The sequence below is a fragment of the Papilio xuthus genome, unplaced genomic scaffold (genome assembly GCF_000836235.2).
Source record: "Papilio xuthus unplaced genomic scaffold, Pxut_1.1 DF825783.1, whole genome shotgun sequence".
In the NCBI taxonomy this organism is placed as follows: domain Eukaryota; kingdom Metazoa; phylum Arthropoda; class Insecta; order Lepidoptera; family Papilionidae; genus Papilio; species Papilio xuthus.
In genome coordinates this window covers 3,778,049-3,800,592 of record NW_013532866.1, presented here as the reverse complement: position 1 = coordinate 3,800,592, position 22,544 = coordinate 3,778,049, and the positions used below count along the sequence as shown (strand labels likewise).

Here is a 22,544-nt window from a genome sequence, read left to right as displayed (position 1 = left end):
CTGTGAGCGCTGCGGGTCTCAAGTTGCGGGTTATAGTAAAAGTTTCGTTTACAATTCTCCGTTAATATACACATATAGATCACAATAATTAATTTATTTATTGTGAAGTTATAGTGCTTTTTAAATATGTAAAAATATGGGGGGCGCTAAAAAAAATATTTATTCTTAAAGTGGGCAGTAGACAAAATAAGTTTTGGGAACCATTGTGATTGACCAATAAAATTGGGTTATATATTAGTATAACTTTCAATAAATAGTAGATTTCCATTGCATAAATACAACATATCATCGTTACTTGAATTATCATAAAAATAGAATAGACATATAGAGAAGAGGAACCCAGTTATGACTCTACCAGACTTTTTTTTCTCTAGATTATTAGCCTCTCCTCTCATGTATGCTGCAATAAGATATACAAAGACCAAATTAATTAAGGTTATTCAGATTTAACAAATTATATCTTACTAATATTATAAATGCGAATGTTTTGATGGATGGATGGATGGATGTTTGTTTGGAGATATCTCCGGAATGGCTGCTGAGATCCTTTCTCGATGAAATTTGGCATAGATGTAGAACATAGTCTGGAAGAACATATAGGCTACTAATTATGTTTTTTTTATTACGTGCGGACGTAGTCGCGGGCGACCACTAGTATAAAATAAAGATTTAATATTACTAGATGTATGACTATGTATGAATTGAAAAAAAACTTGATTAGTAGCCTATGTGTTTTACCAGACTACGTTCTACATCTGTGCCAAATTTCAGCGAGATCCATACAGCCGTTCTGAAGATATATTCTAACAAACATTCGCATTTATAATATTAGTAAGATATTCAATTATTCATTCCATAAACTTATTATTGAATTACTTAACTCTATATTAATTATTAAGTGACTAATTAAATTAAAATTAATCTACCAAAATAATTCTATAAACTATATACTAAAACTAAACCAAACTAAATAATATAAAAAATCGACCCAAAATCGCTGCGGTCGCACGGTAGATATTCTATGGTTTAGTACTAAAAGATTAAACTTGGTTAGTAAATATCAAATCCTGCAAGCTTTCTACTTATTGTGAATGTTTTTTTATGTAATTTACATAAAGCAACTTATTTACTACAAAGTTATTGCCCTTGATATTTTTGAAACCAGAAATTGTTTTTTTTGAAGCAACAATTTTGATTACTAAATCCGGTTAATCACCGTCATCATTGCGAATGTTTACAGTATTTAACTCTGAATAAAATGACGTCAGAACAACACAACCATAGACAAACTGCCGATTACACTCATCAGCTATACGTCGCCGAGGGGTTCGGATCCTACCCTAAGTTAGGAGTGACTAGGCCATAGTCAACCACGCTGACCCAATGCGGGTTGATTTCACCTTTGAATCAAAAATTGTTGGAAAACACTTTTTAAATTTTTTCATAAAACATTTGCTTCCTCTTACAAAATTTCTATTTCATATAATATCATTTTTCCTAAATAAAAAGAAAATTTTAAAACAGTAATGCTTGTTATTTATGGAATCGGACGCTACTCCGTTTATTTATTCGACGTTGAATCAAAACGACGTATATCAAAAAGAAAAAGTTGGACCTTTTGCATCTCATTCAAATTAAACTAAGAAAGAATATTTACTCTAGATTTTCTTATAGTTTAAGCAAACAAGCAAGCAACATTTCGCTTAAATGGCGAAGTGACCCATAGGTATCTGCAAACTTGGATACTATCACTTGTTTTAGTTTGGAGTTTGCGCTACTTAGGTATCCAGTTGCCACCGCTAAAAACTACCTTTTCAAACAGTTACGAGGATCCAGAATATTAATTTGTAATAATTTTTATGAGTTCTTATTACCGATAACTTTAGCAGCGTTTAAAAGAATCCAACTAAAATTACTGTAAATTCCCAAAAACGGTTTTTTTTTTACCTTTGTAAGATATACTCTTCAAATAAATTTGTTAATAAATATTCGATAAACTTGTAAATTGTATCCGTAAGTGGATTGCAAACTTTGCAACTATTGAGCTACTAGCGTTTAGCTAACTCTGAAACTGTGTATTCCTAGATTACTAAATGTATAATTTTATCTAGCTCCTACTTTCTTGGATACCTAAACCGTTCAAAATTGCATCAAATCAGTTCTTTGATTACGCACGCTCAACTGTCGTCTTCACTGTTTGATTGTTACGCGACAGACTTCTCGCTTTCGACCCCATTTTGTGTCCCATTCAAAGTTGCAGTGTAATTTGCAACACGTATTCAATTTGTCGTTTAAATTGCAAAGAGAGCATATTTACTGACCGAGCCGTATAGGATGTTTCGTATGCATCTTATTTATTTATTAGCGTCGAGGAAGGCGATATCACAACGACCTCAGCCGAACGTTCGCACCTATACGTTTCCCCGCCGCCAGCGGCCATGTTGCCCGTTGCGCGCACGCTCCGGCCCGACTCGACTCGGCCCGCCAGTTTCACGCGGGCATTCAGACGTGCTGCCGTCGCGTGCCGCACCCGCGACACAACTGTACGCACTTCCAAAACAACCCCGTAACCGAACGCGAACGCCGCGTTCCAAATTCAAATATTCAAAACTTTTTAATTTTATTTTTTTGAACGCACAATGGTTCGCCCAAAGGACAACGACGGGATCAAAAGTTTCCTGATCGTGACCGAAGTGGAGAAGAGACCATGCCTATTCGATACGAACCATTCAGACTATGGCGATAGAGCGGAGAAGGCTCGTTGCTGGGACGAGGTGTGCGATAGCGTGGTGCCGGAGTGGCGTGCGTTGGGGCAGGCAGAGAGGCTGGCGGCCGGTATGTTACGCTACCCGTACACTTGCGGACGTCGGCGCGCCGCACGGCCCGCCTGCGGACGCACCGCGCTCCACAACCGGTCGGATTGCAATTGTCGCGCTCGCGGACGACTTGCGTACTCTTTGTTCAGACGTCTTTCGAAATTCAAAATATGACTAGTTTGAAGTACGCACGTGATATTATTTTTTTTCCTAAAGAATATGATAAATTATTGTTGACCAGTATTTTTATGGGTTCCTTGGTATTTTAAAAAAGTTTTTAATCGCTTTATTCATTGTATGTATTTCATTATGCCGGTTATTATATGAGCGAGGTGCGACGCCATTAATCAGCCGATAACGAGTGGTATATACGAAACTATATAATGTAACAATATGGTAGACGATGCGTACCTACTTTATTTATCATCGAGAGGTATTGTGGCGTGAGGTTGGATGGTAAATTAAAAATAAAGCATTGGAATCGTCCAATTTAAAATTACTATAACTTTTGCAGGGCTTTGTAGTCCCCGATTGCGTCATAAAAATACATCTCATCCTTATTTCTTCAATAATATTATAATTGCAAAATAACTCTATCTGTCACATTCACGCCCGAAAACTACTCCGATATAATTGGAACTTTTAATGCGAAAAAAAAAGTTTTATCATTAAAATAATCATTAAATAATAAAAGTACGTCATTACTTGAATATTATTAAAAATCAATGATGAACCATCACGGGATAATATTTCCGATAATTTCCGAAGGAAAACCTTCACCTTGCAGCAAGTCACGTCCGCACTCAGCACTAAAACTTCATACGATTCGAACGCACAGGTCCGTCGACGTTGAAAAACAATTTCGAAGCGTTACAATATTGTGAATAAAAAATATATAGATGATTTGTAACCCTCAAAAAAAGATCAAATTTGTAATTAGCGTAGCAATACGTAACTATAATTTGAAATATTTTTGTTCAAGGACAGATTTATTCTTTTTGTCTTTTTTGTCTATGGAAAAATTTACAGCCACAACCACCAATTTGAGAGTAAATTTTAAATTACGTAGTCAAGTAACGGAAAAAGGAAATGTCATAAGTAATAATGATATATTCATTAAATTTACTTTCTTTACGTTATTGTTACTTTTTTGGATAAACTGTAAAAGTTACGCAATTACATTTTTGGCGCGCATCTGAATTGATCTTCGTGCGTCATTCATGATTAAATCTAAATTATTAATTTTAATGGTGAATCAACCGAAGGTTTAAACTTATACAATTTGTGGGAAATAATATCATCATCGAATATTTTCATATCAAAGCAACAGAAGACTTTTAAAACAAAAAACTCGAACCATCGAGCCAACGACGTGTCCATTTTTCTATCATGCGCTCGATACCAACCACGCAAAGAAGTCGCAATCCATTCAATACATTACTCTTTTAACTCTACGCAAATATTTATGTAGTTGTTATAAACGAGCAATGTACATTTAATGCCGCAAACTAAATTATCGTTGAAGAATGCAGTGGTAGAATAGTGCGGAGTTCGTGACTCAATCGACGCAAGGGGCCGTCTCCCGCCCGCTTATTCTTTGTTACGTAGTAACAGCGACTTAACTTATTTCTATACAATACATTGCAGTTTTAATACCATCTGTATGACGAGTAACACTTATAAAAACATCGATGGTCATCAAAATTTGTTTTCAGGTTGAATAATGTATATTTGAAAGTTGTCGCTAAAATCTTCTGAAAGTATAAAGTTTGTACATTTTTATCATTTGTAACGTTTTCGTTTGTTACAAAATCGTATAGATTATATTTATTAAATTGATTAGAAAATCAACGTAGCGACATACGCACAAAATGGCCGCGTCGTGCCTTATCGAAATGTAATGAACTTGTTTATTGTTTCAATTACCTTTTTGTTTTTTTTTTAATCAAAGGTTTTTAAATAATAAGTCCAAGTATGTCACTGTTTTTGAAACTTTGTCGTGGCTTAAACTATATCGCTTTAACCTTCATGGAAAATATTTTTTTAACGATTACTCGACTATGGTGATGTGGAAGCAGATCATAGAGTAGAAGTAGCTAAGAGTAGAATGTATAAAAATTAATAATAAGTACGCCATTTTTAATTTATGTACATATATTAAAAATGTACAGTAGAACGCTTTACCTTTTTTTATTTTATATATATGCCCTACAAGGAAGCCGTAGGTGTTTGGAATTTTAAGGGTGTCTTACGCTAAAGCTATCTTAAATTATTACCATCCATATTCTTATGTTATTATTTTGTTAATTGCAAATTATCTGCTACGTCGCAATTATATTATGACTCTGAAATAATGGTTACCTTTAATATTAAACAAGCTAGTCACCGTGGCTTCGCTCGAGTGGTAAAGGATATAAATATTATATTTTTTCTGTCATATACACTTTCCGTTAATGTCATGTCTACTAAGTAGTTAAATCGTTGTATAGGTACGCCCACGCCGGGCTCGCGAGCTGATTTTTATAACGATCATATTGTTTGTAATAGTGATATTTTCTAAACTATTTGTCATAATTTTAAATTGTTAATGCAAATTTATTCTCCATTAGCAGTCGCCCGCGACTCGGTTCATGAAAATCCGGTCAGTCCTTGCGGAGATTCCTTCAAACAAACATCCAACCATTCATCTAAACATTCCCATTTATTATATTAGTAAGATTAAATTATATTATTTGAATAAGGATTAATATTAAAACCGAAAAAATTACGTGCGATTTTTAAATGCTTTTTCTAAAAAAGAAAGTGACTATTGTGAGAATCGTAAAAGGTATATTCATAGTTTGAGTCTTGTACTTATAATAAAGGTCAAATAGTGTTTTGTTAACTTAGTACTCGTATTATAAGATAAATAATGTTGCGAAATACCATAAATATGTCAATGCAACAATAATATTGAATTTTAAGATTGTGCTTTAGTAAATATTAGAGTATTTATAGCTTTAATCCTTGCTAATTGCGTCTGTTCAATTTCTTTATCAGACGCGTAGTTGAGTCAATTTCTTATAACATAAATATAAAAGGTCTGCAATAATGAAATTTCTTATGACATTTTTGTTTATTATAACAATTACTATTTTTTACTTACTAAAAGCGAACATTTGAATTAGGCTACAAAGGGCATTTTCATGTTATAATTGCTATAGGACAAGTTTTTTTTTTAAATTAAAAAGCGGTCAACGTTCAAAAAATCATATCCGCTGAGTCATACAGCCAGTTACATATTTAGTTGCGTTCAGATTACGCGACGTGTATCCGAACGCTCGGCGCTGACGCGAATGCCGTTGCCGTCCCATGATGCGACGCCACGAAAAATCTTATCTTGGTTTTCGAACGCGTTTATTTGTTTTTTAAGAAATGTACGGATGGATTTACTTACTAAAATGTTGTATGTAATTAGAACAATTTAAAGTTGTGTCCACGTGTATCTTTTAGTAATTAATTGTCGATTTAAATCAATAATATTTGATAGTTCCCTAATTAATTTATACTTAATAAGTTTTAATACGATTAGCATTGTAATTAGCCTATATAATATCTTTAGAATGATGTTGATAATGATATTGAAGAACCTTAACTACTTATTAAATAAGGCAAAAAATAGTTATATCGAATTTGGTACATTCGTAAGACCAAGATTAGATAATTACTTACATCACACTTAAATGTTCTATTGAGACTATACAAATATGAATTCTTTTAATTACTACACTTACTAAAATCCATGAGAATAACGCCATTTAAGTGATGACGTCGATATCCAGGAAAAGTTATTTTTTAAACTCCATTTAGCTTTGATTCGTCGACATAAAACATTCAAAGACCTATCACAGCATGTCTATAATTTTATCTCTATGTATATTAAATGTTCAACAAATAAATAAATAGCGTATGATTCTAAACAATTAACTTTGTTGTAATTAACAATTTATGTAAATAACAACCCGTTTTAAGCAATTAACGTGGCAAAGTACTCTTTTAACTATTATTTCATACTAGAAAATTTAATTGTGTTAGTGAAGTTTATAATTTTACGTATTACTTGCGACAAACAGTGAGTATTAGTACTTAATATCGTTCCTGAAGAATGAGACCAATGAATGTAGAGATAAAGTATTTCATCTCTATAATTATTAAATGAAACTGAATCCTCTTTTGTATACTTTCCTCGTTTTTCTTTTCTTCTATGAACAGTTGTAACAATGTCTATTTACTCTACATGTCTAATGAGGCATTTATCTAAGAATCCTATTCGATATATGCTTTAATTCCTCATCTCTGTTACCATGAAATAGTTATAAATATTCCTTAAAATTTACTTTACAAATGTAAAATGTATGAAAAATCATATTGTCAGTTAGAAAAACCTTTAAAGAGAAAATTTTATTTAAAAGTGAGTGGTCTACAGGGTCGTCCTTGGCGAACATATATCGACCAGATTGGTGACATACTAAAGAAGGGCGATATTAAACGTATTAAGCCAGTAACTGGATAAATGTTTGCGATATATGAATAAGAAAAATTAAGAAATAGCCGAGACTTAGTTAAAAGTTCATAAAATCGGTTTGATGATCAATATACCTAAGTCATAGAATTTAATTTATTGTAAAATGTATTTAACGTAAATAATTTCAATAGAAAATCTTAATTTACTTTTATTACAGGTGTTAGTAGAGTCTTTGAAAAGATGGGCTATATCTAATAAAAGATCGTTCATGCACGATAAAATGGCCGGCTCATAACATGATCATTGTTACGTGAGCGACTAATATGTTTAAAATTTATAGACATTCTTTTTTTTAAATAAGATTTTTAATATTTAACATGTAAGGTTTTCTGTTCGTAATTGGTAATTTAGTTCTGTTTTTCAAACATGGTATGCTCTACTAAATTGTAGTTAGTTATTTAAAGCAACAAAACATTTGCTTGAAATGCAGCGTATTGAATGCAAGAGCGAAACCTCATCGGCTTGAGCGAGACTAGTTTGAGTCGGTGCGAGCGACTACGCGTCGGCGTATCCATTGGGGAAGTGTTCTCCTGGCGAACGGTCGTGTCATCGCAGCCGTGCTAGTGTGAATATCCGAACGCGTTCATTTATTGTTCGAAATTTAAAACATTCTATTCAAAATACAAATGACAGTTTAACGTTTTTAAATTGAAATTTGTTTTTTTTTAAATATTTTTTTTTAAATAGTTAACGCGATATTTAATCGGCCGTGTCATGTTTGCGGTTTTTAAACATCGAACCTATTGTCGAAGGCATTAAGAATTTATAAAACAGATATCTTTTGTTTGTTGAAACAATAAATAAACGTTTCTGTGATAACGTGGACGGATTTTTGTGTCAAATAAAGTGCCGTGATGTCGTGTAACAAATTCGGCACGAAAATGGGTAGGTATCTACTTACGTTTATATTAGTATTGCTAATTAACATTAAAGTTTTTTTTGTTACATTAAAATTAACATAAAAATAATTTTACAAGATATGTTTTTTGTTTTATTTTATTACATAAAGAATAATTAAAATTACTATAATAGTAATTTACGTTTACAATTTAATTATTATTTTTAAATAACGTCTTGCTTTTCAATGCCATTTGAATCCACCTCTGTAGAGGTCGTTTTTTTCTCTCTTTATTTTCGAGCTAATTTGTACAAACATAAAATATACAATTATTAAATTATATAACGTGTTTGTAGCTATTTTTGTGACAATTATTAGGTTTCATCGTTTATTTTCCACCATGACTTTAAATTAGGCGATATCAACACTTCAAGGTCTTCGGTAAAAACGAACATGACTACAACGAGACTGGTTAATAATTAATACATTTTATTAATATTCGTATTTTATTAAATTTATACAGTTTAATTATATTTCTAGTAATAATATGTACATTTACTATTTAAATGTATATTATTATTATTATTATAATGTAATTTAAGAGATAAAATTTCCTGTTATTTTAAGTTTTTGACGATTTATTTGTTACGTAAATTGTCCTGCATAATATAATCGCCGTAAACAAGTAATGAAAATTACAATTTATTAAGAACCAGATAAATTGATGAGTTTATTTTTAATTTATACTCTACAGAGTTAAAGTTAAGGTACAGATTACGTTGTCCGACTTTTTGGTTATAAAGATATTTCGTTATTAGTGTACGTATTTTAGCTCGCTTCGTGGTTTATTTATAAAATGTTTGCTAAGTACATTGCGAAATCACCACATTTGTTAATGATTGTTGATTTGTTGAATAGTCTAAAAGTAAAATATATATTTTTACATACTAAAATATGAAAATAAAATACGTTGAGTGTATCCAAACTGCCAGTTATTTTTTTCTCTTTTGTCGACGTGTATTGCCATTACTAAAAGTAAAATAAATTTGAATTTTTAATCTTATTTTCTTGCAATTACAGTGCATAATTGATAAAACGTTATTAAAATTTGCGACTGTATTTAATTAAATCAATTATTCCTTGAAACTCAAGAAGGAACGTAGTTTATCTTTTTTAAAAACATTTTCCTCAAAATAAAGAGTAATATTTTTACAGTTTGATATAAATATAAATTAAAAACCAAAATGCTTTGAAGTAAACAATTTTCGTTTAAAAACAGTAAAAAAATATAAAAGATATAATATAATTTCCTGTTTGTTGGCATTTGGTAATTATAAATTTTTATACTTACAAGTGTTGTTAGAAAACATTTTATTTACATTGTTATTAATAGTTTCATTGTATCTATTAAATTTAAAAGCGAAACTAATACTATTATCCAGCCGCGAGTTGCGTCGCTTTTCAAAATGGCGTCTAAGCGCCTTTTTTCACTGAGTGCTCGTGGCCGTCATTTTGTAGTGGCGACTGTCATATTGGAAATATGAAATGACTGGTCAAAAGGTGAGTCGTGTGCGCGTAATCATTTAGTGAAAAATTAATCTAACTTTAGGTTTAGACACATTTTGTTTACACTAAATACTTTAATTTTAAAGTAATTAATACGTACGTAAAATCTATTTTTTTTTTGCTTGAAAAAGTTCCAAGAACTCTTATGATAGCTTTCTTGTTTTAGTAGATTTTCTTGAAACAAAGCCTCTTTTAATCTATAAAGAGAATGGACGTGAATAATCCAAATACGTACGTATGTTCTCTTTAAGTTAATCGTAAAAATTCCATAATAGTAACATTGTACAACATAGTCTTTGTTTTTGTTAGAGAATAAGACGGATGAGGATATGTTTTCATACATGTCAATAGACAGTGGAAACCCTCAATAATAAAGGTTTATAAAAGTTTTAAGGTGATCTATAACTAATGCAGGTCAAAGACGTTAGCTTTTGCTAGTCTTTTTTTTTAATTTCGAAAGGCGTTTTGGAACTGCTCCATAGCTGCGAGGTCGAAACCTAAGTGTAAAACCTAATGTGTGTTGATAGCGTAATAGTTTTGTCTATTCATTTGTTATTCATAACGCATAATGCATTAAAACGCAAAGAATGTGGAAATTGAATTTATAATAAATAATATCTAATTGAATGTTTTCATTAAACATACTTTCATAACGATTTTAATTTTAAATTACCTATCGTTCTTTTTCATCGAACTTATTTAGAGTTAAGGAAGCAGAAGGTAATAATTTGTCTATGATTTGTCGTTGATAGAAAAAAATAACCCAAGTTACGTCAGCTACCAGTAATAAGTACGTCAATATCGGTCTAGCCGCTTCGGAGATTCCTCGGAACAAAGAATGATTTGCGGACATACAGACGAACATTTTAAATGGGATTAGGCCATAGAGATATGGAAAGTACATACTGTTTCGACCCTCCGTAGGGGTAAAGGCCATAGAGATATTACCTTGTAGTTCTTTCCTGGTGGATCGATTTTAATATATTTTTAATGTAACCTTGTTTCCGCTGTGGAAATAATGGTGAAAAACATGTTATCACCTATTTATTAACATAAAATAAAATTACTATAATAGTATTAAAGTGGTTATAGTGCAAAGAAAGTTAACTAAAAATTAGTAACAAAACGTGGAAGTTTATTTTGTGTGCAAATCGGTATGGCTTGTTTAAAAATTCACTGATTTTAATTAAGACGAAATTTTAATACAAAGCAAATTAAATTAGCTTTCTATAAGGCTAATTAATGTTTTCAAATATTTATACAAAGACCTAAGCTCGGAATTTGTTCTGTATTAAAATACCATGTCTACGTTTTATAATGAAAAGACTTCTGAGAAAAACTGTTAAATAGAAATAAGTTAGTCCATTTATTCCCCCTGAACTATTACCCCAAGGGGGTAAAGCATGTCCATGTGATACCCCCTCTGGAATTTTTTTCACACAAACATTCTTCATTTCAACAAACATTCTTTGTTACTTGGTAAAATTGTGACGACAACAATTATTTTTAAATAAGAAGATCAACGCACACATTCCGGTGAATAACTACTTTTCTACATAGTAATTTTACTTTTCTAATGTCGCCACTCATCGCTAGATGGCGTTATCAGTTTACATTAGGGATGTACCGCAAATTGCATCATAATAAAAACCGTTAAAGTGAAATACTCGGAACTCGTTTAGAAAACAATTATAATGAAATGCTTCGGTTTTATTGAAATACGATATCAACCTCATTTTATTGTACTTGATAATATTAAGGTAAGATTTACTTCAGCTTAGGTTGAATGCTTTGTTCTTTTTTTATAAAAAAAAAACATCGGTTGATTGAGACCTGTTTTTGTAGGTTAGAAGTTTTATAAATATAACCAAAAATATGATTTTATTTATTTGTAAAATATAACTATATTATTACTTAATTAGAAATCGTAAAATTCAATAGATAATTGATAGCCTACTTGTAAAATTAACATTTAGTAACCTAAAAATATCCTTTTGTAATGCTATCGCTTGTTCGCAGCAAAACGTTTTCCTTTTAACCTTTGGCCGAGTCAATCTTTATTAATCTATCCTTATTTTATTAAGGTTTAAACGTCCATTTATTAGTCTTAAACGCACTCGAGCGAAGAAACTTGTAGTTTATTCTTGGTTAGTTCAAACAAAAAGTAATATCCAAGTTCATACTTTCGGTAAGTAATAAAAAAAATCAAGTTTTCCTTCGTTCTTTATTTTAGTAGCTACGTTTGTTGCGTATTAGCTTTTATATTAAGCTGTAATTTAATCATAGCTTAATTTTATACTTATAGGTTATTGACACAACCAAACATTTTCTTTTCGGGTCGATTGATACATGAATTAATTGTAATTGGCCGATTTTCATATTATTCCATTGGTATAAAAATAGCCGAGCCTTCGAGCCTTGAACTGTAATATTTCTTTCCCCGTCTGACAAGAGGGTAATTTTCCATTGATATTTTTATGTACGTAGGTGTTTGTTAATCAATTTCATTGTAAAATATAGCTTAAACGGTTAAACCGATTTTGAATAGTGATGTGTTAGATTCATAACCGATTTTAATCAACCTAACCCATCACTTATGAATTGTCAAATTAATTATCCGAGTTTATGGATTTTCGTAATGTAATTATTAGTTTCTTTTATTTACTAGTGGTCGCTCGCGATTCCGTTCGCGCGGAATTAAAATAAAACCTTGTAATTAGTAGCTAGTTCTTACAGATTATGTTCTATATGTATGCCAAATTTCCTTCAAACAAACATCCATCCACCCATTCAAACATTCGTATTTATAATATTAGTAAGATCAGTAAATTAACAAGGCGATTTTAATCTATGTCTTAATTATGAAATGCTAAAATAAGCAATATAGAGTTATTGTATATCCAATTCTTACAAATGTCGTTTCATGCACAAAGCTTTGTTTTAGTTATTTTATACGTTCCATTTCTCGGTACGCTTTTTATATTATATTCATGTTATTGTTATACTTAACATCTCAGCGGATAAACATCCGGCGCTCAATCTGTGGGTCTCAGTTTGATTCCTATACATCGATAAAGTTATTGACCCGGTGGGCATAAATGACATTTGCTCATTCGTTCTCTACTATAAAGTACAAAAAGTATCACGAGATACTTGTCTATGTGTTGTCTTTGGTAATTTTCTATGCCGAAGTACGTTTTACATATTTTTTTGACAAAACTAACGTCTCAAACCAAAACAGATAAAGTAGGACTATATTTGCCGTCTTTTTATGGAACACTCAAATAAATGCGAATATTTAAATGGATGGATGGATGTTTGCTTGAAGGTATCTCCAGAATGGCTGATCGGATCGTGATGAAATTTCGCATAAATATAGACCATAGTCAGAAAAATACATAGACTAATAATGTTGTTTTTTTTTTAATTCCGTGCGGACAGAGACGCGAGCGACAGTTTAGATTATAAAGGTACGGTTATGTCATCTGACAAACAACTATTTATAACAATAAAAGAACAATCAGTCGAGTTAAATTCAATTTGCAATTCAACACGAACATCGAGTTTCTATTTCAAGATACAAGATTTTGCTGAATCGAAATATAACTCGATTGGAATCGATTTTGTAGATTCGATTTCAATAAGATTAGAATCGATTTTATTGACTCGTGGGAGACTCAAGTGTTTAGAAATTTATTAATTAATCCCAGTCAAAGTCTACAAAAAAAACACAAATACAGACTCTAATGGATGAAATAACGCCATCTATTGAATTTTACAGTGGTAGAGCCCGCTTTAACATCTTCGCACGAATTGGCCCGGGTCGCCCGGTGAAATACCACGAACACACAGAAGACACGCGTCAAGTGGAAGCTATTCCGCGTTTCGTCTGATGAGTGTGCGTCCCGGAGGCCTAATTTAGTCCCCTTTCCCTTCCAACCCTTTTTCTTATAAGGAAAGGATGGGAAGTGGAAGTGGATTTACCGGATGAGAGGATGCATGAAAAGGGAAGATATTTTCTTTCTGAGCATCCCCTTCTCCTTCGATTAAAGGTAGGCAACGCATATGCAATTGCGTATGTCTATAGGCAACGGTCATTTCGCTATTTCAGCGATTTCAGGTGGCCGCTCGCTCGTTTGCCTCCTTATAATATAAAAAAAATCTATTAAATGCATTTTGAAACTAAGATTTTAAAGTTTCAAATATTTAATTTGAACTTGAACATTGAAAAAAAGTTATTTAGCGTCATAAAAACATGACCCTAATGTCAGTCAAGGAAAAACATTGTCTGTTTTAAATTGAAAAGAATGCGTGATGAGAATTGTTATGTTTTTAGTACTTTGATTACAGTATATTTTATATATTTATAAATATTTTGACGATTCAATTCCATGTTAATATATAATTAGTATGTTAAATAAAGAATTGTACTAGATGTCGCACGCGATTCCGTCCGCGCGGGATGAAACAAACTTAATTAGTAGCCTATTTTTTCTTCCTGACTATGTTCTACATCTATGCCAAATTTCAACGAGATCCATTGCTAGTTCTGGAGCTAGATTCTAACAAACGTCAGTCCATCTAAACAATCACTGAATTATATTAGTAAGATTAAAACAACATTGATAAAGTCCAGGAATTCCAATTAGTTGAAGGTAGACGTCAGTACTAAAATACGCAGTAATACGCCCGGTGCAATTCGCGGTAAGGGTGGTAGGGAGTTAATATGGAAGGGGTAGTCTGCCTCCCACCCTGCTCTCGTGGATGGAAAGCCCTTTTGAAAGTATTACGTAGGATTTAATTCCCGAACAACGTAGGTACGAGTTCATGCAATAGTTTGTAGCTTATTTGCAACTTTTGGTTGTGAAATTTTAGGTTATAATTAGCTGTTACAAATTGATTGAAAGATTTGTAATGATTACAATTTGACGAAGAAAAATATGATAAATCTTACTAATATTATAAATGTGAATGTATAGATGGATGGATGTTTGTTTGAATCTACCTTCAAAACAGCTACATGGATCTCGATGAAATTTGTACATAGTCTGGAAGAACCCATGTTATTATGTTTTTTTTTAATTTCGCGCAGACGGAGTCGCAGGCGACAATTAATAGTATAATATAATAATAAAGTAACTTGATAAACTATCATATATCGAAAATTATAATATTATAGCTGTCATATACCTTTTTTAATTTAATTTTATTAATGAAAAGTTCATCATCATCTCACTATACGTCTCCACTGAGGGTTTCGGAGCCTACCCTAAGTTAGTTGATTCACACATATCTTTGAATTTCTTCTCAGATATGTGCAGCATCAAAATGTTATCCTTCGCCGTGAGAACGTCGAATATAAAGTTATTAGGGAATAAAAGCTAACAAATATTACCACTGTAAATAATACTATAGTAATAATTACGTAACCGTACGCGGTAATAGAAGATTACTGGTCGCAATTTATTCGTAAATTCGATACGCTGTTCGGCCAATGCTACAATAGTATTTGTCGAAATATCTATTAAAACGCCTGTCATTCATTTCCGAACAGTGATGTAATGAACATTTAATATTTTGATGTGAGAAATTATATATATAAATATAGAATAAAATAAAATTATGAATATAGCTATCTGCCAACCCTACATATCGTTGTAAATTTTAGAAAATCAGCTTTGTTAAAGCACAAGTCTAGCTGTCTGCCGCGACTCCGTCCGCGTGGAAATTAAACAAAAGTGAATTAGTTGTTAGTAATTAGTAGCCTATGTGTTCTTCCAGGCTATTTTCTATATCTATGCTAAATATCAGCGAGATTCGTTAAGCAGTTCCGGAGATACTTTTAAACAAACATCCATCCATTCATCTAAACATTTGCATTTATAATATTAGTAAGATGTATGGATGGCAAAAAAAGAAGTGTGTAAATATCGCCACAAATGGAAGTCTGTGGTCTCTGCCTACCCGTCAGGGTTACGGGCGTGTTGTTGATTGATTGTATTAATACGTAATAATTTAAATTATCCCGAATTCCCGAGAATAGAGTTCGTAGAAAACTTATAATATTAATAAAGAGGTATTTAAAAAAGCGTTGGTTACGCAATGTTTTATTTTTCCAATATTGAGTCATACTTCTTATAAATTTGTATTTGGGAGATCCCTAAAGCAACTGTTTTTTTATTATAAGTTTACTATACTTTCCTTATCTTATTTGACGTAGAAAACATACTATAAAACGACTCCCTATTGTTGATGTTAAAAAGAATTACCGTGACGTTATATAGAGTGGATTGTATAGAAGGTAAAGCAACCAAAGTAAAGCGGTCGTTTAAGGAATTTGTCGTTATATCGAGTGACGTTTGAAGAGTTACACTTTACTTGGATTTAATATTGAAGCATTTTCTAAACTGTTTATTACCAAATTACTTTTTAATTATTAAGCTATTATTAATAGGCATTTACTAATCATAATGACTGCTTGTTTTTGCATTAATTTGTGATTAGTAATAGCATTGGTATCAACACATTATTAAAAATATGTAACATAAATTTATAAAACTAAAATTCGAAATTGTGTTTTGCAATTAAATGTAAATATATAAATAAAATTTAATTAAATCCTCTTTGGTACCTAAAAGGATTTGTTTACAACAGAGTTACAATGTCTATTAAATTGAGTTTGTCGCGATGAACTGATTCTCGTGACAAGGCGGGAGTGGCTGTCGGCCATTTTGATATTCATGCGTTTGGCGCGCATTTTATTTATAGCACAATCTGTTGACACTTTGTTGAAAAAGATATGAATTCATTTGAAATTAAATTTTAAAATTAAATATAATTCTAAGTGATGAATTAGAAATTTTATAGTGTTTTTTTGTTCTCTATATAAAAAATTAAGCTTAACAAATTACGTCAAATGAAACGATAGTAATTAATTATAAAATTACTTAATTTTTTACAATATTGAAGGAATTTTTCTTTTATTCCATCGTCAAATAATACAAAATCAAAAATATTAATAATCAAAATCCATTTTGGTTATGTTTATAGTTTTACGTCGACACTTGTAGATAATCTTTGATAACAGATAAGAAATAAAGCTTGTAATTCGCTTAAACATTCAGATAAATAAATAGTAAAAATAAAAAGATTGTGGGAATCACAGTCGGAGAATAATTTTTTAAATAAAACATAGTCTTTAACTCATATATTTTTTGTGGAATTGTAAACAACAACTTTTTTCAAAACACCGCTGTTACATTGTCTACGATTACCCGAATGTCAGAAAAAAACATGGCCGTCATTCAGACGTGCAATTACAATACTTTTAATTTACGATAAAGAAATACTGTCAGATAATTAACATGATAAGTTGAATACTTAAGAATCAAATATTTAAATAATCTGTATCCAACAGATACAAATGATTAATGTTGTTATTTTAAATAAACAAAAGTGTTATTGACTTATAGCATAGACTAAATAAAGTTTTAGGTTAAGGAATTACAGAATATGTAAAATGGCTAACAAGATTTAGTTTTATATTGTACGCAAAGACGTTATTCATTGAGTGACGTCAATTGTAAATTAGTATGTTATTTCCAATTTTCCGGTTACGTTATAATGGATTAAAAATCTGTAACTTATTGAAATAAGACTATACATTGTTATTGAACAATCGGCCTTCAACTTGACCGAACGACCTCACATCTCGAAAGAACTAATGTACCTACAATTATATTACTACCAAGGATAATCCTAAAACTTATTTTAGGTCTAGTTATATTTTTTACGACGGAACAGACAAGTCCTTCTCATTGATTTTTTTTTTAAATATTAATTTGAGTATTTACCATTCTATACTAGATTTAATAGCGATTTTACGCGTCCTTGCAAATTTCTGTCATTTTCCTTTAGTGTACATAAGTACAAAAAATATCAATTTTTATTGTGAACTTGTTATAGCCAGCGACTTCGTCTGTATTGTTTAAAAAATTTGATAACCTAAGCTATATTTGAAAGCGTAATTTATCTATGTTCCATATTTCATTCAGATTAACCGTTCTGGAGGCACGCGATAAAACATCCATCCATACAAACATTCGTATTTTATAATACGACTAATTTTAATATTATATTAATGATTTTATTGCGTTTTCTATTGATTGTATTCACTTTTTCCTTATTTAATTCTTGTTTTTCTTACATTTATAGGTAAAGAGGTGCAAAAACGATGGCGGTCTATCCGCGACTCGTATACCAAGTCGTACCGGCAGGGCAAATGCGCCCCAGAGCAGTGTCAGCCTGGAAGCCGACGCTACCAGTACCACAAGCAGATGTCCTTCCTGCACCGCGCGCTACAGAACAGGTCAGTACACAGTACAACTAGACTGAGTTAGGGTTGCCACATTTTATTACCTTACTATGAACTCAGGGTTTGGAGCCTACTATAAGTTAAGATTGACTAGGCCATAGTCAACCACACTGACTCAAGGGGTTGACTTCACACATATCTTTGAATTTCTTCAGATATGTGCAGCATCACGATGTTTTCCTTCACCGTAAGAATGTTAAATAAATGTACATATGTAAATCGAAAATCACATTGGTACATGATTCGACCCCGGACCTGCAGATTGCAAGTCAAGTGCTTAATCACGGAGCTTCTAAAGCTCTCAATGAATATAACTACGTAAAATTGTACATTCGTTCTAAAATTTAAATATCCTTCTTTTTTTCCAGGAAGCCACGCTATTCACAAGACAAATACGAATCTTACTCCGAAGTATCAAATTCACCGCAACATCCGGCGCCGGATGAAGTCATACCGAGAATCAAACACGAGACCATAGACAAGCCTCTAGATCTCAAGACGAAACCGGACCCGCCTGAAAAACCGGACACAGTAGACAAATGCAACCAGGCGACCATAAAAAATGCAAAGAGCCCATCACTAGAAATCAAAATTGACGCGAATTCGATCCTTCCGGACGATCATTTTGACGATGACAAACTTTTTATGAATTCTTTACTTCCTCTTTTTAAAAAGATGGACGATGATACCCGTCTTTTGTGTCGCATTGAAGTTTTAAAGATTATAAGATACGCTTTACAAGGGAATAAATGCTTCGAAGCTTTAAAAATGGCGGAAGACAGCTTCTTTAAGAACCGTATTAGCGGTATATTGGCCAAAGAGGAAGTGTTGGATACACCTGTTAACTCTCCTAAGAATGCATTGTCTGAACCTAAATTGTCTATGACCACTCGTTCTGCTGATGGCAGCAGACCTGTGAGGAAACGAAGGGTGAGTTCATTTTTTTATTGTCTATGGTAAACGAAACAGCCAGTTACGTTACGATAATTAACCATAGATATCCGTTATGAATTGTGAGTTAGTGTTGTTACGAAGGTAACAAATTTAAGGGAAAATTTAAAAGCAAATTTATTTCCGTTTTTTACTATTTTTTATTTCTATTAACAGTTATAAGTAACAATTATTTTACTGTCCAGGCTCGTTCTCCATCGCCTCTACCGATGCCGCCCAAAAAGAGGGGACCAGGTCGTCCTAGAAAGGTATTTTCAGTCAAATCAAACTATTTTCTATTGTTATTAAAAATTCATTATTTTGCTTTAAAAATGCATGTTAAAGTTGTAAGAAACAAATGTAATTATATAAATACTATTTTATTTAATCTAAAATCTAGAATTTTAACTACAACTGCTCAAGTTCTATACTAAAACTGCACTGAGTTGCTAAGCTGTAAAAAAATCGACACTAAGTTTCCCTTAACGTCAAATTAACAAGTCTTGAATAAGACAGTTAAAGATTTTTACTTAACTTATAACCATCAGGTTCGTCCTCCTCCATCTGACTCTGAAGAGGAACCCACCGCAAGGAAACAGTATCCCAAGCTGAAAGTAGCTCCCGTCGAGATCTCTCATCTCTCTGAGTACGATGAGACATTAAACAGGGCTACAAGTGTATCACAACTGCCTAAACCTATGTTTATGAGGGTAAGTAATTTAAAAATAATGTCTAAACTTTCAAATAACAAGACCCACTGATGGCAGAGACCTAACTTTGGTCTTTACGTTTGAAGAGAGTGTCATCTAAGTCCGTGTGATTATTATTATAGACTAGCTGTCGCCCACGACTCCGTCCGGAATTAAAAAAATACTTAAGTTTCCTACATGTTCTTACAGACCATGTTCGGAGGCTATGCCAAATTTCAGCGATATCCATGCAGTTGTTTGGAGATACCTTCTAACAAACATCCATACAAACATTTGAATTTATAATATTAGTAAGAAGTAAGATAAGACTAATTAAGAACGGCTTACACTCATGTATTGTTCGGTTTAAAAAATATGTGATGTTGCAAAAATAAACATAATAATAAGTTCCACTAATAAAAAAATATTTTACAGATGTACAACTTGGAAAGATCAAAACCTAGTCAAGCAACACCGCCGGCGCAATCCGTGCAGGTCACCGTCAAATCGGAACCCATAGACACGTTCGAGACGACGCAGTGCAGCAACATGTAAACGTCAGTTTGACAGATGTCAAAAGTGTTACCATATAAAAAAAACTTATGAACTCTCGTGCCAGTTTCACGGTTTTTTATCAATATTTCGTTGTGTTGGTACCATATTATATATAACATATGGATCAATTTGAAAGTTGGAATGTAATTCTTATTGTCAGGGTCGTAAGGTTTATAATATGAATGGTGGTATGACATTAAAAATTTAAATATTTATTGTAATGTCCAATTACATACATCCGATATTATTTCTATTTGAATATCTTTAATTTTGAAACTATTTAAATACACTTCAATTTATCAACTATTATAAGGAGATTGGAAATTCGTGGACATGGCAACATTAACAAATTTAAAAAAGGTTCATTAAATGTTGTACAGATAATAAAATGAATGTTTTCTTTGTTATTTTGTATGAATGTGGGGAGTGAAATGTGATAATTTAATGTTTAAGTTTTTGATTTAACGAAGTACAGTTTTATTGTGAATTTGGAGGTCCATACTATATCGTCATTGTTTGTTAGTGGTTGGTATGTATTTAGTTATGTTTAAATCGTCATGTTATGTAAAACTTTGTTTCTTTTAAATATTATGTCCTTTGGGTGAAATCAGAATTGCGATCAAATTATGTGTTAATTAATTAATCAAATTAAAGGCTAAAAACCTCTTATAATATTGTTTTAGTAAGATAAAAATGCATTTTTATTTTGTACATTGATGTAAGTGTTAAATATAAGTTGAAAAGTTTCATTTCTTGTTATACATACAATTTGGCGGATGAATTTTGTTTAGTTTTTTTTTTTTATATAAAATGGCGTCCAAATTTATAAATGTCCGTTTTATATAGATAATGCATTCCGTTATTAGAAGTATAGTCAATGGTATAATGTCATTGTAAATTATATGTCTATTTGAAATAAATGAATTAATGAAAATGTTACTTTTATTTAACCTGAATACAATTTTAGTAAAATTGATCGTTAAAAAAGGAATTTTTAAAGTCTCTTTTGTGATTTATTCACATCCCTAATGTCCTATGAATAGCTGTCAACTTTTATCGGTTCGAATTCTTAAAAAAATACGAGTCTGTGTGTCTGTTGCTAACTGAAAAAAATATTTTTACATAACATATGAAGAAGGTTCCAACATCGTCGGAGATTGTGGCGGCCTCATGGCGGGCATTTGTATTATGCATTGTAGGACTATATTTATGTTCAGACTAAACAATTCAATTTGAATGGAGAATATCTTCTTGTGGTACTGAAAAGTCAAGCTCACTAAAGGTAACTTTAAAGTTTTCTCTCTTAGGTGAACAAGAGAAAACTCCGATGAAATATTTATCAGCTTCAGGGTACGGACAGAGACGTAAAAGATGCCATACAATTTTATCCGCTGAATATTTCACACAAATAACATGATCAACTCTTGTAATGCGCATCCAAAATTTCCCAGGGTTGCCAGTAAATATGCCTGGAAAAAATGCAATGTTTGAATTTAACAAGTACAGCAGAAGTTATAGGTAATCGATTTGGTCTCGATTTTTTGGTGGATCTTTTGAATCAGAGACTAAAATACATTGAACCGCTTATCTTACGTTGGTAAGCAAATCTGCTCTTCAAAGGAATATATTTTAAAAACTCTGCAGTGTTACCTGTAGCCCAGTCAGATAGTTCGTTAGTTAGAACACTAGCGATCATTGGCTGTCCGTCATTGAACTCTATACCAGCTTTAAACCAGTGCTTTTCATCTGAATATATCATAACACCTGCTTGGTCATAAAGCTCTTCGAAATTTGCTTCTACGCACACCTGGAATAATTAATTTTCGGTTTTTTGTTTGCCCTAATACTATTCTCATTCTTTTTTACTTTGTCCGTGAAAGTTTAATTTAAGTGCCTTGTTTCGCACAAAACAAATAACATGTTACCTGCATTGTAATATTTTCCTTAACATTAATTCCAAATAAATGTCCTGTGTTATGATGGAAATTGTAAAAAGTTTCTTGCCAAAAATCACTCTCATAATTGGTTGAGATTTCTAAGATATCAATGGTTGTTTTCCATTTTCTAGGTTCATTCAACCAGGAAAAATCTTTCCAGGTAAATTTTGTTAAAGACATAGTGTAACGTGGTTAGTTAATAAACATCTGAGAATAACTTATCAACACTTATAGCTTATAGATACGGCAAAATTCCAAAGTATGTACGTGTTCCA

General features: G+C 31.8%; 2 protein-coding genes across 3 annotated transcripts; one reads left to right on the top strand and one right to left on the bottom strand.

Moving 5' to 3' along the window:
* The first annotated feature begins 2,477 nt into the window (after positions 1-2,477).
* On the top strand, positions 2,478-21,417 carry LOC106125800 (uncharacterized). 2 transcript variants are annotated; one of them, XM_013323161.1, is made up of 6 exons: positions 2,478-2,835; positions 17,999-18,152; positions 18,527-19,088; positions 19,295-19,357; positions 19,637-19,798; positions 20,213-21,417. In XM_013323161.1, exons 1-6 carry the CDS (start codon positions 2,640-2,642, stop codon positions 20,330-20,332), a joined length of 1,257 nt encoding a protein of 418 aa, XP_013178615.1. In that variant the 5' UTR covers positions 2,478-2,639; the 3' UTR covers positions 20,333-21,417. The 2 variants fall into 2 exon arrangements, with proteins under 2 accessions (XP_013178615.1, XP_013178616.1); XM_013323162.1 differs by lacking the exon at positions 2,478-2,835 and adding an exon at positions 7,879-8,265.
* LOC106125801 (regulation of enolase protein 1-like) lies at positions 21,257-22,482 on the bottom strand. The gene is made up of 3 exons (XM_013323163.1): positions 22,258-22,482; positions 21,983-22,139; positions 21,257-21,801 (listed from the first exon to the last, which is right to left on the bottom strand). The coding sequence occupies exons 1-3, from the start codon at positions 22,447-22,449 to the stop codon at positions 21,560-21,562; spliced, it is 591 nt and encodes a 196-aa protein (XP_013178617.1). The 5' UTR covers positions 22,450-22,482; the 3' UTR covers positions 21,257-21,559.
* Between the last annotated feature and the right edge of the window lie 62 nt (positions 22,483-22,544).

What these genes read in the sequence shown, in the direction of transcription:
- LOC106125800 (XM_013323161.1), top strand. Translation starts at nt 2,640, where the DNA reads ATGGTTCGCCCAAAGGACAACGACGGGATCAAAAGTTTCCTGATCGTG. An exon ending in CACCGCGCGCTACAGAACAG is followed by an intron (nt 18,153 to 18,526) that starts GTCAGTACACAG and finishes CTTTTTTTCCAG; the next exon opens with GAAGCCACGCTATTCACAAG. An exon ending in GACCAGGTCGTCCTAGAAAG is followed by an intron (nt 19,358 to 19,636) that starts GTATTTTCAGTC and finishes TATAACCATCAG; the next exon opens with GTTCGTCCTCCTCCATCTGA.
- LOC106125801 (XM_013323163.1), bottom strand. Translation starts at nt 22,449, where the DNA reads ATGTCTTTAACAAAATTTACCTGGAAAGATTTTTCCTGGTTGAATGAA. An exon ending in AGGAAAATATTACAATGCAG is followed by an intron (nt 22,140 to 22,257) that starts GTAACATGTTAT and finishes TAATTATTCCAG; the next exon opens with GTGTGCGTAGAAGCAAATTT. An exon ending in ACTATCTGACTGGGCTACAG is followed by an intron (nt 21,802 to 21,982) that starts GTAACACTGCAG and finishes CATTTTTTCCAG; the next exon opens with GCATATTTACTGGCAACCCT.